Genomic DNA, 17,006 nt, shown 5'->3' with positions numbered 1-17,006 from the left:
ACCACTTCAGAAGTATGGGTGAGAGAAGTGGTCTCTCTTGGTTACGCAGTCTCTTTCAAGAGACGTCCCCCTCCCCAGTTCTGCACAATGGTTATCCCTTTAGATCAGTTAAAGGAGCAAGCTCTACAAATGGTTGTGCGTTCCCTCCTGGGTACAGGAGTGGTAGTGCCGGTACCTCTGTCCCAGAGAGGCAGAGGATACTACTCGACCCTGTTTCTAGCCCCGAACCCCAATGGGTCTTTCCGGCCTATACCCAACTTCAAATCACTGTACAAGTTTGTGAGAGTGTCCAAGATCCATATGGAAACACTGCGCTCAATTGTACTGGACATAGAACCCGGAGATTATATGGTATCCCTGGATATACGAGATGCTTACCTGCGTATACCTATTGACATATCGCATCAGCAATATCTGCAGTTTGCTATTGGCAACCTTCACTATCAATTCCAGGCTAATCTCCGTTGCCTGGGAGTCAGGATCCTGTCATATCTGGACAACTTGCTGATCCTGGCGAACTACCACGATGTCCTCCTCAGTCATCTGCAACTGATGGTACACTTCCTACAAGCCAACGGGTGGCTCGTCAATTGGAAGAAGTCCTCACTGGTCCCTGTTCGGAGCATGGTGCACCTGGGTCCACTGCTGGACACACACAGCCAAAGACTTTTTCTGTCTCCAGTGAAAGTCCTGAAACTCCAGGACAGTATCAGATACTTCCTCTCTCGCCCAAGAGTGTCAATACACTCAGCGATGCAAGTACTAGGCCTCATGGTGTCGACTTTTGACATGGTAGAGTATGCTCAATTTCATTCCCGCCCTCTACAGCGGTTAATATTTTCCAACTGGGATGGCCTGCCTCATCGGATCAGGTCTCAAATGATATCCTTGACTCCGGAGGTTCGTCTGTCACTGACCTGGTGGCTGCAGGACCAGCAGTTGAGCAGGGGCCGTCCCTTCTGGATCCCCAACTGGGTCCTACTGACTATGGACGCCAGTCTAAGGGGTTGGGGCATGGTGCTGGAGCAACACTCTCTCCAGGTCGGTGGACCAAGGAGGAATCTCTCCTCCCGATAAACATTCTGGAATTGCAGTCAGTGTTCAATGCTTTGACTCTTACCCTGCCTCTGATACAGAACAGGCCTGTTCAAGTACAATCAGACAACGCCACCATGGTGTCAAGGCGGCACTCACAACCGCATGGCAATGATGGAAGTGTCAAAAATCCTTTGTTAGGCGGAATGCCATCTGCTAGCAATATCGGCAGTGTTCATTCCGGGAGTCCTCAACTGGGAAGCGGATTTCCTCAGTTGTCAGGACATGCACTCCAGAGAGTGGAGTCTTCACCAGGAAGTCTTTCAACTCCTAGTAGACAAGTGGGGTCTACCAGATGTAGACCTCATGGCGTCTCGACACAATCAAAAAGTTCCGGTCTTCGGATCAAGGACAAGGGATCCTCAAGCAGCGTTCGTGGACGCATTGGCAATTTCATGGAACTTTCGGCTTGCCTACGTGTTCCCTCCAGAGTTACTTCTGCCCAGGGTACTACGGAAGTTCAAACAAAAAGGAGGAATACTACTTCTAGTCGCTCCTGCGTGGCCCAGACGGCATTGGTTCTCAGACCTGCAGGGTCTATCGATAGAGCGTCCTCTTCTTTCTTCCTCAAAGCCCAGACCTGCTCGTTCAGGGCCCTTGTTTCTACCCGGATCTGGCCAGACTGGCTTTGATGGCATGGCTCTTGAAGCTTCACTGCTGAGGGCCAAAGGATTCTCCGAGGCAGTTATCCAAACTATGCTAAAAGCCCGCAAACCGGCTTCTGCACGGATTTATTATAGGGTCTTGAATTCATACTTCACCTGGTATGCTGCTTTGAATTACGATGCTTACAAATTTAGTACTTCCAGACTTCTGGCTTTTTTTGCAACAAGGCCTGGATTTAAGACTTCGTCTGGCCTCCCTCAAGGTTCACATATATGCCTTGTCTGTGTGGTTTCAGAGAAAAATTGAATCTACGCCTGACATTCATACATTCACTGTGGGTGTACTGCAGTTTCAGCCTCCCTATGGCCCTCCTGTGGCTCCATGGGATTTGTCTGATTTGCCTGAATGCCCTGCAAGAGTCTCCATTTGAACCTCTTGAGTCTATGGACCTTAAATGGCTTAAGGCTAAGGTCCTTTTCTTATTGGCTATTACTTCTGCCAGAAGGGACTTAGGCGCTTTGTCCTGTTGTCCAGCCTTTTTGATATTTCATCATGACCGAGCAGTTCTCCGAACTCGCCCCGGTTATTTTCTTATGGTGGTGTCATCGTTTCACCTTAACCAAGAGATTGTGGTTACGGTCTTCATCTTTTCTGACTTGTCTTCCAAAGAGCGGTCTTTGGATGTGGTAATGGCTCTTCGTAGATATGTGGAGAGGGCTGCCTCTATTAGGAGGTCAGATGCCCTTTTTGTATTAGTTGATTTCCATAAACGTGGCTGGCCTGCGAATAAGCAAACCTTGGCCAGATGAATTAGAATGGTGATTGCACAAGCTTATGCACAGGCTGGGATCCCAGCTCCTACTGCTATTAAAGCCCATTCTACTCGGTCTGTTGGACCTTCTTGGGCGGCCCACCGCGGCGCGTCCGCAGAACACTTGTGCTAAGCGGCTACGTGGTCCTCAGTGGTCCTTAGGTTCTATGCCTTTGATACTTCCGCCTCCCAGGATGCTTCCTTTGGACGCCGGGTTCTTATACCCACTAAGGCGCGTCCCCTCCCTTGAGGAACTGCTTTAGGACATCCCCGATGTATTCCCTGTGGAACACAGTGTACCCCGCTGCAGAAAAGGAGATTTATGGTAGACTTACCATAGTTAAATCTCTTTCTACGAGGTACACTGGGTTCCACAGGGCGCCCATCCTGACACGCTTAGCTTCTATGGGTTTGTATGGCATTAGCCACTAGTCCCTTCTCTTGTCGTGAGAATGTGGTTCTATGTGACTAACATCTACCTTCTCTTCTACCTGCTTCTGCATTGGACTGGTTAACAAAACTGAGCTCACAGTGCCTGGAGGTGGGGTTATAGCCCCGCAATGCATCCTGGGACATTCTAAAGCTTTAGCCTGTTGGTGCCTCTGGATCAAGATCCTTCTCTACACCCCGATGTATTCCCTGTGGAACCCAGTGTACCTCGCAGAAAGATATTTAACCATGGTAAGTCTACCATAAATCTCCTTTTTATCACATTACCTAATGTATATGTGACAAATTAAATATACAGTAGGATCCCCTGTAGCGATTAAATACAGTTTCTCCCTTCGTAAATGCTTATATTATTATCATCTCTATTGTTTTATATAGTACATGGACATTATAATTATTAAGTTGATTCTTCTAATTACTTTACTGTTTCATTACACCTTTCAATTATATCTGTAACATAATTTTATAAGTTTATCAAATTGTGCTTTGTTATTAATTATATTTTCGTCTTTCCTTTTTATTTTATTCTTGAACATGTTAAATATATTATATCAGCTGAACTTTAATGACATCCTCTCTGTTGCAGTGCTTCAGCCTTCCTTACAGTTACTACTTTTATTACCTCATGATACCAGTGATACTCTCTGGGCCTCTGCCCATAGGAGAACCTTTACAGCAAGTTGCTGAGGACATAGCAGGTCCCCTGCCTATGCGCAGTAGATCGGGGAAGACACACAGCCTCCCTGTAGTGGATGCCACACAGGATCCAGAGGCTGGTGGTCTGGCCACCATCACTGTGGCACAGGTAACGGACGAGGAGGAAAGAGTAGGCCTAGATGACGGGGTAGGTTTCCCGAGTCATAGGTCAACCGAGGAGGAATGGAGGGCAGGTCTGACAGTTAGGGCAGACAGTTGCCAGATGGAAATAACGGAGGTGCAGTGCCTGGGGCACCATGTGGGAGGAGACAGGGGTATGCTAGACAGGAGTATAGCATAGGACGCCAGGCCTATTAGGACGCTGCAGTGGCTATTTTATGAAGTGGCTAGTTATCAAGTGGCAGCTCAAAACAACAGCAGTGTTATACCTGTGTGTCATTAGTTACATCTTCAACTGATATTCAAAATTGACTCCTGTCTCTCCTTCTCGTCAACAGGTAAGTATTGCAGACCATTGCTACTCTTTTAGTAAAGATCTACTTGGTAATTATTGCAGACCATTGCTACTCTTTTAGTAAAGATTTACTTGGTAATTATTGCAGACCATTGCTACTCTTTTAGTAAAGATCTACTTGGTAATTATTGCAGACCATTGCTACTCTTTTAGTAAAGATCTACTTGGTAATTATTGCAGACCATTGCTACTCTTTTAGTAAAGATCTACTTGGTAATTATTGCAGACCATTGCTACTCTTTTAGTAAAGATCTACTTGGTAATTATTGCAGACCATTGCTACTCTTTTAGTAAAGATCTACTTGGTAATTATTGCAGACCATTGCTACTCTTTTAGTAAAGATCTACTTGGTAATTATTGCAGACCATTGCACATTACATTGCATGTTTAGAAAATTGTTTTAAGTGGATTAATATCTGTAGTGTGCAAAAACTTATAGTGATTGACTGGGGTTTACAAACCTCACATTTGGTAGTTGATTAACACCTTTTGGTGGGAGGGTTGCTGTGTGGGGGAGGAGGTTGTAATCAGAAAGGACATGTGTTTGTAGACTTATTTACTCAGTATAGCATAGGACGCCAGGCCTATTAGGACGCTGCAGTGGCTATTTTATGAAGTGGCTAGTTATCAAGTGGCAGCTCAAAACAACAGCAGTGTTATACCTATGTTAAACAGAAGGAAAACAGAAGGCAAACAAACTTACAAATTAACAGAAGGACTGCATTACAACCACAAAAACTCTGGAACTTTATGTGGCCTCTCCTCGCCTCAAGCATGAGAACACCAAGACCAGGCTTACCACCTCTCTGTCTGAGAACATCAAGTCTGCCCCTGGGCCTAACCATCAAGATGAACAGGGAACTGTGGGGGCACAGCACCAGGCTCAGCAGGGGCATCCCCATTGCTTCTCAGTATTCCCCCCACATTCTCCTACCCTCTTGTACTAAGATCTGATCAAAATAATGTTATCTCAATCCTACTTCTGCCACTAGTTGCCTGCTATTGTGTCTTTTTTTTTTTCTTCATTGCTCGCTTCCACCCCACCATGTGTTTTTCCTTTAATGTTTACCTCCACTGATTGCACCCCTTTCCATTGTGCCCTACATGCAGGGTACATCATACTACTACACAAGCATCAGTCTTCCCATATATGAACTTGGCCCTTGTATGGCTCACCTCCCACAGTGTAACCTTCAAAGTGCGCCCAACATGGCTGCCCCATATGGTACACTTGTGGATGGGATGAAAAAAATACATAGGCCTGATGGTTTTGATGGAACCCTACTCTGAACTGTAGGACTCTGAAATCACCCCCATTTTGTGTCATCACTTCTAGGGGTGGACTATTCCACCCTGGGTAATCCTACGCTGAGCGCCCAAGATGGCTGCCGCACCTGGATATCTTGTGAGGGTTGAATACACAACCCTTGGAAGTTATTACCCAAAATGCCTACACCAATCCTGCATTATGCTTTCTGTGTGCTTAAGGTTTTTTTTTTATGTCTGTGTTGCTTGTCTATTGTTGTATTACTCAAATCCTCTGAATCATGTGCATTGTTTTTGATATCTGTAAAGCGCCTTGAGTCCTGTTGGAGAAAGAGCGCTATATAAATAAAATTATTATTATTATTATAATTATACCTTTCTTCTCACAAAATTAAGGTATACAGTATGTCATGTTGTTTCAACTCTGGCAGCTCTGATTTTAAATTGCTCATTTATCTATTCATTATCTCCAAAGTATGCTTTTCAACCCATCCCTCAGGGTAAGAAACTAATGCCACTAATAATTAGCATTACTTCCTCACAGCACTGAGGTCATGGGTTCGATTCCCACCATGGCCCAAACTGTGTAGAGTTTGTATATTCTCCCTGTGCTTGCGTAGGTTTCCTCCAGGTACTCCGGTGTCCTCCCACAATACAAAAATGTACTGGTAGAGTAATCGGCTTTCGGCAAAATGAACCCTAACATGAATGTGTCTGCGTGTACATGTAGGGAATATAGAATGTTGTACATGTTGTAGGGAATATAGAATATATAAGCTCCACTGGGGAAGGGACTGATGTGAATGGCCAAATCTGCTCTGTAAAGCGCTGCGGAATATGTGTGCACTATTTAAATAACTGGTAATAATAATATTTTCATTCATACAGTCTGGCATCATTGCAACTTTGCAGTGGATAGATGAGTGACGTGCCCTAATTTTGGGAGGAGAAAGGTATCCTGAGGTAAAAAATAAGTGCTAATTGAAAAGAAGACAGGATTATGAATCAAATGACATGAGCAAAAAAATATATACTTACATAAATGAGTATATGAATAGATAATGCACTTTAATGCATCTGTTAGTGTTTGTCAGTGTTTAATGGATATATACAGTATGTGATAAATTTCTAATGCCACATCTATTGTCTGATTCCCAAGATAGGGTAAAAAGAAGAAGGGGGAGATCTTACGGTGAAAAGGGAAAATAAGCCACAGTTTGTTACATTTTGGAGTTACCTACCTGTTTATTCCCCAGTTCTGCGACAGTTGTTCCCCTGATGTATATGATATTATCTAATGCCCAACTCTACTGAGATTATCACAACAAACTCTAGATTACAAGAAAGTCCTAATTTCCATTTTATTTTCTCTTGACCCAGAAAGCAGCCCTTGAGTGCACTCACCAAGGATATGGAACCAGTGTCATCATAGGTGGAGCTCCTCCAAATGCACACATCACTTTTGATCCATATCTGTTGTTTACAGGACGCACATGGAAAGGCAGCATTTTTGGAGGTATAATTTGATACACAAGGCACAAAAATGTTTACTATACTGTATGAGGAAGTAGACCACTTTTGTTGGTTTTATTATTTGTATTTATACCTGGGTACACGAAAAAAGCATTTAGTCCTGGCTCTAGTACAGTAGAATAAAAAAAAAAGTCAGGCTGTTTTTTAAATCCTCACAGGAATTTTATAATGTTGTTTTTTTATTTTCTTATGTGTTATGCATTTCTACTGGAAAAATAATAATAATATTGCTATGACCAGCTGCTTTTCATTATTATTTGTTCAGAACTGGGAAGTGGCGACCAGTGTTGCCATAGATCTCTATAGTTAAAGGGGAAGGGGGGGTTGTTGCTGAAAAACTAGCTTCAGGTGCCACAATATTGACTGAATGCAACCACCTGGGAAATGTGGGTAGTAGCAAGATTTCAGCACCAATTTTTTAAAGGCAAACCTGTACCTTATCCAGTGGTTAGTTTCCCATTAGCCATGTGCGGCACATGGCTAGGGGTGGCACTTGTTTAATGGCAGCACTTGGGTGCTTGTGTTGGTACTTTCAGCCTAAAAAGTACCAGTAACTGCAGAATATTTCCACTGTACTGTACCATATGCCATCTTGAATGGAGTGCAAGCGGGTAGGACATGCACATACTGCCCCTGTAAACTGTCCTAATTAGTAAATATGCATACATAATTAAAATGTCATAGTGACTTTTTTTAATTATTCTATTAAATTGGGTAGCATCAAATGAGGGCTTATAATCAATAAAAATAATAAAATTAAGCAGGCCGGGGGTGGCCGTTACTGTTGTGCCTAGGGGCGCCCTCACCCTTAAATTCACCAGTGACTTTATCACATTTGAACAGATAGGGTACATATGGAAAAAACACACAAAATGTGTATTTACTGTACATGCACACAGTGTTCTAAATGAGTAAAGTTGTGGCGTAGCATTGTTAGTAGCAAACCCTAAAGTTGCATTACCATATTTGTACACAATATAATAATGTTATCTGCAGTTATGATTTAATGCTAAAGTTGCATTTTCAATATAAAATCTAATTAAATACTGCATACTGTACAAATGATAGCAATTATAAAATGTTAAATTGAAATGTTTTCTTCTTTAAAAATGTAATGTTAATTAAGTAATATGAGTAGATGTTCACAATTTCATATTATATAGCCACTAATAGCACTCTCCGGGGTAAGGCAATCAGAAGCTGCTAGATAGTGTTGTTGGCTATAATTGTCACTATTGTGTAGTATTGTAACAGTGTTTCTGTATCTGCATGAAATTTGCCTCCAAAATGTTGTATCTGCTGATGTTTCCATGGTTAACTGGGTTTTAACTACATGAACACTACTATACTTGGCTTAAGCTTGCTTGCGCCTGTGTACCACTAGTCCACCTCTAGGTCACTGGAGTGAGGAAAAGGAGAGTTATGGTAGACTTACCATGGTTAACTCTCTTTCTGTGAGGTACACTGGGTTCCACAGGGTAAACATTGGGTGTAGAGTGGATCTTGATCCAGAGAGGCACCAACAGGTTAAAGATTTAGGCTGTCCGAGGATGCATAAGGAGGCCTCCTCTATAACACTGACTCCAGGCACTGTGAGCTCAGTTTTGTTAACCAGTCCAATGCAGGAGCAGGTAAAAGAGAAGGCAGTTGTTAGTCACATAGAACCAAATTCTCATGACAAGAGAAGGGGCTAGCGGCTAATGTCATACAAACCCATAGAAGATAGGTGCGTCAGGGTGGGTGCCCTGTGGAACCCAGTGTACCTCACAGAAAGAGATTTAACCATGGTAAGGCTACCATAACTCTCCTTTTCTGCTGCAGAGTACACTGTGTTCCACAGGAAAAACATCGGGTGATATCCTAAAGCAGTTCCTCAAGGGAGGGGACGCGCCTTAGCGGGTATGAGAACCCGGCGTCCAAAGGAAGCATCCTGGGAGGCAGAATTATCAATAGCATAGAACCTAACGAACGTGTTCACTGAGGACCATGTAGCCGCCTTGCATAATTGTTGCCACAGCGGGCCGCCCACGATGGTCCAACAGACCGAGTAGAATGGGCTCTAATGTCAACAGGAGCTGAGTCCAGCCTGCGCATAGGCTTGTGCAGTCACCATTCTAATCTATCTGGCCAAGGTTTGCTTAATCGCAGGTCTGCCACGTTTGTGGAAACCATATAGTACAAAAAAAGGGGGTATCTGACCTCCTGATAGAGGCAGTCCTCTTCACATATATACGGAGAGCCCTTACCACATCCAAAGACTGCTCTTTGGGAGATAAGTCACAAGAGATAAAGGCCCAGGACCACAATCTCTTGGATAAGGTGAAATGATGACACCACCTTAGGTAAATAACCAGGGCGAATTCTAAGAACTGCCTGGTTATGATGAAATATCAGATAGGGTGGATGACAGGACAATGCGCTAAAGTCCGACACCCATCTAGCAGAGGCAATAGTCAGTATAAAAAGGACCTTGGCTGTTAGCCATTTTATGTCCACCATCTCAAGAGGTTCAAATGAAGACTCTTGCAGGGCATTCAGAACAACAGACAGATCCGATGGAGCCAGAAAAGGGACATAGGGAAGCTGAATTCTTAACATGCCCTGAGTGAATGTATGAATGTCAGGAATAGACGCAATGTTTTTCTGAAACAATACCGACAAGACATATATATGAACCTTGAGGGAGGCCAGACAAAGACCTTAATCCAGGTCTTGTTGTAGAAAAGCCAGGATTCTAGAAGTTTTGAATCTGTAGGCATCAAAATTCTTATCAGCACACTAGGTGAAGTAAGAATTCCATACCCTGTAAGAAATCCGGGCAGATGCTGGCTTACCGGCTTTCAGCATAGTTTGTATGACCGCCTCAGAGAATCCTTTGGCCTTCAGGAGTGATGCTTCAAGAGCCCCGCCGTCAAAACCAATCTGGCCAAGTCTGGATAGAAACACGGGCCCTGTATGAGGAGGTCTGGGCGTTGAGGAAGTAGAAGAGGATGCAGGTCTAAGAACCAATGCCGTCTTGGCAACGCCGGAGCAACTTGAATAAGTATTCCTCCTTCTTGCTTGAACTTCCGCAGGACCCTGGGCAGGAGTGACACTGTAGGGAACATGTATGGCATCCGAAAGTTCCATGGAGTGGCTAGTGCATCAACGAACGCTGCTTGAGGATCCCTGGTCCTTGATCCAAAGACTGGAACTTTGTGATTGTGGCGGGACGCCATCAGGTCTACGTTTGGTAGGCCCCACATGTCCACTAGGAGTTGAAAGACTTCCGGATGAAGACTCCACTCACCGGCATGCATGTCCAGATGACTGAGGAAGTCTGATTCCCAGTTTAGGATGCCCGGAATGAACATTACTGACATCGCTGGCAGATGGCGTTCCACCCTACAATGTTTTTTTTACACTTCCATCAAATATAGCCAACGAACTCCAAGTGTCGCCTTGATGATGTATGTTTGCCACCGTGGTGGCGTAGTCTGACCGTACTTGAACAGGGTTATTCTGTAGTAGAGGCAGGGCGAGAGTTAAATGCAATGAACACCACCCTGCAACTCCAGAATGTTTATCAGAAGGGGTGGTTCTACTCTTGTCCAGCGACCCTAGAGAGAGTGTTGCTCCAAAAGCACACCCTATCCCCACAGACTGGCATCTGTTGTCAACAGGATCCAGTCGGGGAACCAGAAGGGATGACCCCATGTCAGTTGCTGGTCCTGAAGTCACCAGGTCAGCGATAGCCAAACCTCTGGAGTCAAAGCGATCATGTGAGACCTGATCCAATGAGGCAGGCCATCCCACATGGCAAGGATTAACCTCTGCAGAGGGTGGGAATGAAATTGAACGTACTCCACTATGTCGAATGTCGACACCATTAGGCCAAGTACGTGCATTGCCGAGTGTAACAAAACTCTGTTGCAGGAAAGGAAGTATCTTATCCTGTCCTGAAGTTTCAGGACTTTCTCCGGAGACAGGAACAGACATTGACTGTGTGTGTCCGGGAGTTCTCCCAGGTGCACCATGCTCTGAGCTGGGACCAGCGAGGATTTCTTCCAGTTGGTGAGCCACCCGTGGGCTTGTAGGAAGCTTACCTTCAGTTGTAGATAACCTGAGGAGGACAGCTTGCCAGGATCAGCAGATCATCTAGATACAGCAGGATCCTGATTCCCTGACGACAGAGATGCGCCGTCATTAAGGACATGACCTTGGTGAAAATCCGAGGAGCTGTGGCCAGTCCAAATGGCAGAGACTGGAACTGATAGTGTAGGTTGCCAACAGCAAACCGCATAAACTGCAGATGTGACTTGGCAATAGGTATATGCAGATACGCATCCTGTATATCCAGGGATACCAGATAGTCTCCGGGTTCTATAGCCTGTAAAATTGAGCTTAGCATTTCTATATTGGACACTCTCACAAACTTGTTTGGAGAATTGGGGTTGAGAATAGGCCGGAAGGACCCATTTGGTTTCGGAACTAGAAACAGGGTAGCCACTGCCTCTCAGGGAAACAGGTACCGACACTACCACTCCTGTAACCAGGAGAGAACTCACAACCCGCTGCACAGATTGCGCCTTTAACGGATCCGAAGGGATAAACTATGGTGCAATACTGGTGAGGGGGATGTCTCTTTAGCGAGACTGCGTACCCGTGAGAGACAATTTCTCACACCCATGCATCTGAAGTAGTCTTTAACCAGACCTGGGTGAACTGCAATAGTCTGCCTCCCACCCTGGTGTCCCCCAGGAGGAGGTCCGCGCCGTCATGTGGCAGGCTTGTCTTGTTTAGAAGCAGGCTGATGGGCCACCCAGGACTGCTCTGTCTTGGACTTAGTGGTTTTGGGAGCACGAGATTGTCTCGGGTATGCCTGACCTGTTGCTTTCCCTTGAGGCCAAAAGGAACGGAAGGTGGTACCTTTTGTCTTCTATGTAGAAGGATTAGTATTTGGGAGGAAGGCAGTATCAGCAGCCGCCAGTTCAGACACTATTTTATTTAGGTCTTCTCCAAATAAAATGTCTCCCTTAAAAAGGGAGTACCTCCAAGGTTTTTTGTAGTCTAGGTCTACCTTTCATGACCTCAATCACAGAATATGACGAGCCAGGACAGACGTTAGATGTCGCCTTGGCTGCCAACACACCCACCTAGGAGGACGCCTCAGAGGCGGTGGTAATGTGAGACCGGTATTGTCTAGCATTGACAGATATATCCTCGGGCAGCTCAACCTCTATTGCCTGAACCTATGCTTCAATAACTTTTAGCAACCCAAGAGGTCAGCATTAGTGGGTCTATGTACAGCACCCATAAGGGAGTAAATAGATTTCAGGCATCCCTCCACATGCTTATCTGTTGGATCTTTCAGTGAAGTGACAGTGGTGACAGGCAGAGTGGATGACACCACTAGGCGGGTGACCTGAGAATCCACCGGCGGTGAATTTTTCCACTTGTTACATAATTCTGCAGGGAGAGGATAGCGAGCCAAGGCCCATTTAGAGAGAGGGAACTTCTTTCCTGGATTAGCCCAGGGTTCCTGCCTGATGTCCACCAAATGGTCAGAATGGGGTAATAGATTTTTAATCACCTTCTGCTTTTTTAAAAACATATCTGTTTTCTTAGTGACAGTAATGGATTCCTCATCATCAGTGATTTATAGGATTTGCTTAATAGCAACCACTAGAGCAGAGACATCATTTTGTAATTCAGTCCTCGGCAGAAACGTCTGATTCAGTGTCTGACAAAACAGTACCCTTCTCTTCAGATGAAACATCTGAGAGAGTTGGGGATTGAGAGGAGGAAGCAGCCCGCTTGGATGACCTGGGGTAGATTTTTGTTTAACCAAAGAATGAATCAACTGCTGCAACTGGTTAAATTATCCGCACAAGGTGGATTCATCACAGGGACATTTGAGGCTGTAAAGGCACACGTGATCCCATAGGGGGCATTAAGCGTTCCACTAAGTACCCAGTAGGTTTGAGAATGCAGCCCTGAGTGGCTCCTGATAGGGTACAGGAGATGCAGACTGACTAGGGAATGTATGACACACAGTACACAGACCATCATACACAGTTTCCCCCTCTGGTAAATCTGTGGTGCATACACTGCATGGTACAGGAGCGTATTCGTACGATAATGCCAGGCAGAATAAAGTCGTTAGTATGTGACTGAGTCCCCAGTACACAACACCTACGATTAATTCCAGTATTATGTGACTGAGTACACAGTAGAATACACGTAATAGGTAAATACTGTGAGGTACTATATAAATGACCCTGACGCACCTAGTCCTTAGGGTACAGACTATAGTGATAGATTTTTTGAGAAACACTGAAAGTGAAACCTCGCAGCAGAAACAGGCACACACGGTCACATTGGCAATGCAGATGATATATATATATATATATATATATACATACAGTATATATGTACATATACTAGTCCAGTGCAGTTTTATTGTCATACTAATAATTATCTGCATTGCCAATGTGACCGTGTGTGCCTGTTTCTGCTGCGAGGTTTCACTTTCAGTGTTTCTCAGAGAATCTATCACTATATTCTGTACCCTATATATAATATATATATATATATATATATATATATATATATATATACACACACAGTATATATACATATATGTATGTGTATATATATATATATATATATATATATATTGTGGCAGAGACAGCTTTTTTCCATGTGAAAGTAATGTGGAGGAACCATACCAGGTTTTGGAAGCAGTAGCAGAATCCCAGGTGTGGAATCGGCAGCACCTGGGATTTCCTGATTTAAAGGTTTCCAGGGCAGAGTCACCTTGCTCTTGACGGTGGAATAGCTACCCAAGTGATAGGCTCCAGTGGTCCCTAGTCTAACCCACACAACACAGCCTATCAAGAGTCTGCTATGCTGAGAGTGCCTGTATGCTACTGCCTTTAATACCAACAGCATATGGATTTAACTTGCTCTGTGGTGACCCGCTGTTCAAAATAAACACCGAAACTGTTAATCAGAGTCCCCGTGTTTGTGATCCTTGTCACAAGTGGTGGAGAATGTGAGCAAGGACACGGTGTACAGCAGAAACTTTTGGTAAGCAATGGCATACCGGTGTTTAAACTGCAAGTTTTCCCTTTTCTTTACTTCCTCTCTGGTTATGCAGTGCAAGTGGCAGCCTTAAAGGGCCATAGCATTATAGTCAGACTGTTTGCTGTTATGTGTTAAATAGCCAGCAAAACAGGCAGGTATTGGCTTGGACTGTTTGATAAGCCTGGCACAGTATATTAAACCTCCGAGATTTGTCCTTAAAGGGGCCACACAGAGCAGTATGGAGGAGGTACTAAAACAATTTGCTGAACTTGCAGCTGGGCAACAAACAAAGATTCAAATGTTCCTTGAGGGGCTACAAACCCAGATTCAGATGTTACATGAGGGGCAACGAACCCAGGCTGAAAGACAGCAAACTCAAATTCAAATGTTGTGCGATGAGTTAAAAGCGCTTCAAAAATCTGAGCCAGAGCGGGAAAGGCTACCAACGCTCACCCCAGCGGATGATATAGAGGCATTCCTTTGCATGTTTGAGCACACGGCCACGCGGTTGGGATGGCCTGCGGAGGAATGGTCTGACAGGCTGGCTCCCTGTTTAACAGGGGAGGCACAGCGGGCATATGTGGACATGACTGTGGTTTAGGCACGCTCCTATCCTGGCCTGAAAAAGGCTATACTGGATAGGATTGGAGTGACCGGGCCCAGCAAAGCCCAAGAATTCCATGACTGGTGGCTGGAGTGCTCTGAGCCTCCCAGGATTCAGCTGGCCAAACTAGCCCAACTAGCAAGGGCCTGGTTGCAGCCAGATAAAAACTCTGCAGTACAGATTTAGGAAGTAGTCGCACTGGACCAGGCTATGCAGGTGTTACACCGCTCGGTGCAGCAGTGGGCCCTTCAGGCTAATCCCCAGACATTTGAGGAGTTGACAGTGGTGATTGAGTGATACCTGATGCTGGGAAAGCTGAATAAAGCCAGGTCAGGATACGGGCCACCACCTAAACCCAGAACTCATGTCCCAGTAGTTAAACCAAAGGCTCTGCCTCCCTTGGTGTGCTTTGAGTGCGGCGAGCCTGGTCATGTGCGGTGGGACTGCCCGAAACAGGGCGAGCTGATGGATTGCAGTGTGGGGAAAACGGCTCAGCCGTTGGTCAGCATGACGGCGGCAGGGGTATCCCAAGCAGAGTCCTCCCTTTTCTGGGTGCAGGTACAGGTGGAAAACCGGGAGATTTGGGCCCTAGTGGATACCGCCAGTGAGCTCACCATTGTCGCGGCCAACGTGGTTCCTCTGGAAGCTGACAAGGTCCAGCCTCCTGTCAGGGTGTTGTGCGTCCATGGCGATGTGGAGGAGTACCCACGTGTCTACTTAACCCTAAACGTTCAAGGTCGGTCGTTAACAGTGGCGTGCGGTGAGGTCAGTGGCTGGTGAGGCATTGCAGCCATAATTTCCTTCGAGTACCGTTGTTGACTCTTACAGCTATCGAGCCAGTGTCCGCTACTGGCAACGCCACCGCCAATGCCCACAGCCTGCCTGCTCATCAAACTTGTGATTAGCAGGAGGCTAATATATTGTCAATTTTTATACATTTATGGGAAAAGGAGAGGAGGAATATGGGGAGATGGAAGAGAGAGAAGTTTGCAGATGTGAGGAATGGGGAGACAGGAGAGAGTGGAGGAATAGGGGGAGACAATGCAAAGGGAGAGAGGAGGAATGGGGGAGAGGGCAGACAGAGAGAAGGAATAGAGGGAGTAGGAAGAGAGAGAAGGAATAGAGGGAAATGGGAGAGAGAGGAGGAATAGGGGGGAGACAACATAGATGGAGATGGGAGGAATGGGGGAGACGGCAGACAGCGAGAGAGGAATAGGGGAAGAAGGAAGAGAGAAGGAATAGGGGGAGAAGGAAGAGAGAAGGAATAGAGGGAGATCAGAGAGAGAGAGAGAGAGAGAGAGAGAGAGAGAAGAAATAGGGGTATATGGTAAAGAGGAGAAATAGCGGGGAAACAGGAGAGAGGAGAAATGGGGGAGATGGGAGTGAGAGAGGAATTGAGGGAGATGGCAGAGAGGAGGAATAGGGGGTGACTGGAGAGATGAGAGAGAGAGAGGAGGAATAGGGGGAGACCACCAAATATAGCAATAAACCAGTATGTAAGTAAAAATCAGAAGGGTGGTATTCAGTATACCAGTTGTTGGGATCCTGGCGCACAGTATACCGGTGCCGGAATCCCGACAACCGGCATACTGACACCTTTCCTTCCTCTTGGGAGAAAAGCGGGGCTAATTTTTTGCGCTCGCCCCGCTTTTGGCAAGCCGGTGGTCGTGATCCCGACGCCGGTATGCTGCCCGCCGGGGACCCGGCCGCCGGAAACTCATGCTACACCCAAATCAGAACTAGTTAATGCAAGGAAAAGGGACTACAAGCAGTTACAAATGGGGGAATAAGGCAAGAGGGAGAGTCAGTGAAGTGGGAGATGGAGGGTGTAGAATAGAGAGAAAGAGAGAGAGAGAGGGGGGTGGATAGAGAGATATGGGGGCCAAGGAAGAGAGAGTGCACAAGAGAGAGAGGGCAGAGGGATGGAGAGAGAGAGGGGGCAAGAGAGAGTGGGAGCTGAGGGGGAGATAGATAGAAAGAGAGAGAGAAGGGGCGTGGCAATGGACAGATAAAGAGATGCTGAACAGCACTTGCCACTTGTACAACTCCAGGATTTTGTTTCTCCTACCTGGCCTCTGTGGCGTGGACAATCATGTGCTGCTGCTGCACATAGAAATGGTCAGCGCCTTTGCTTCCCTCCCATGGTCATTTTGGCGCTCGGGACGTCAGGGGACATGGAGAAGTATGTTATAGGGGAGAAGCTGGGAGATCGACCCCTCCTCCCCCCTCTAGCTGGGGAGTCCCACACGGGCAGCATTAGGGAGTATGGGGGAGGAGCTGAGAGGCCCCTCCTCCCCTCCGGCTGGCCAGTACCACACAGGCTGCATTATTGACTCTGGGGGGAGGAGCTAAGAACGCGGTTCCTCCTCTTCCTCCTGTCCGGAACCTGAACACTACAGTG

At 45.9% G+C, this 17,006-nt stretch overlaps 1 protein-coding gene across 2 annotated transcripts in view; it reads left to right on the top strand.

The window, feature by feature from the left end:
- The window catches only part of LOC134910249 (alcohol dehydrogenase 1A-like), a 381,795-nt gene that overhangs the window by 329,959 nt on the left and 34,830 nt on the right, over positions 1-17,006 (top strand). For both annotated transcript variants that reach the window (XM_063918078.1, XM_063918069.1), the window contains one exon: positions 6,781-6,916. In XM_063918078.1, the coding sequence (XP_063774148.1) occupies positions 6,781-6,916 (136 nt within the window). The remainder of the gene's footprint in view (positions 1-6,780; positions 6,917-17,006) is intronic.

This window comes from Pseudophryne corroboree, chromosome 1, assembly GCF_028390025.1.
Source record: "Pseudophryne corroboree isolate aPseCor3 chromosome 1, aPseCor3.hap2, whole genome shotgun sequence".
Classification (NCBI taxonomy): domain Eukaryota; kingdom Metazoa; phylum Chordata; class Amphibia; order Anura; family Myobatrachidae; genus Pseudophryne; species Pseudophryne corroboree.
This window is presented reverse-complemented; position numbering and strand designations above follow the sequence as displayed.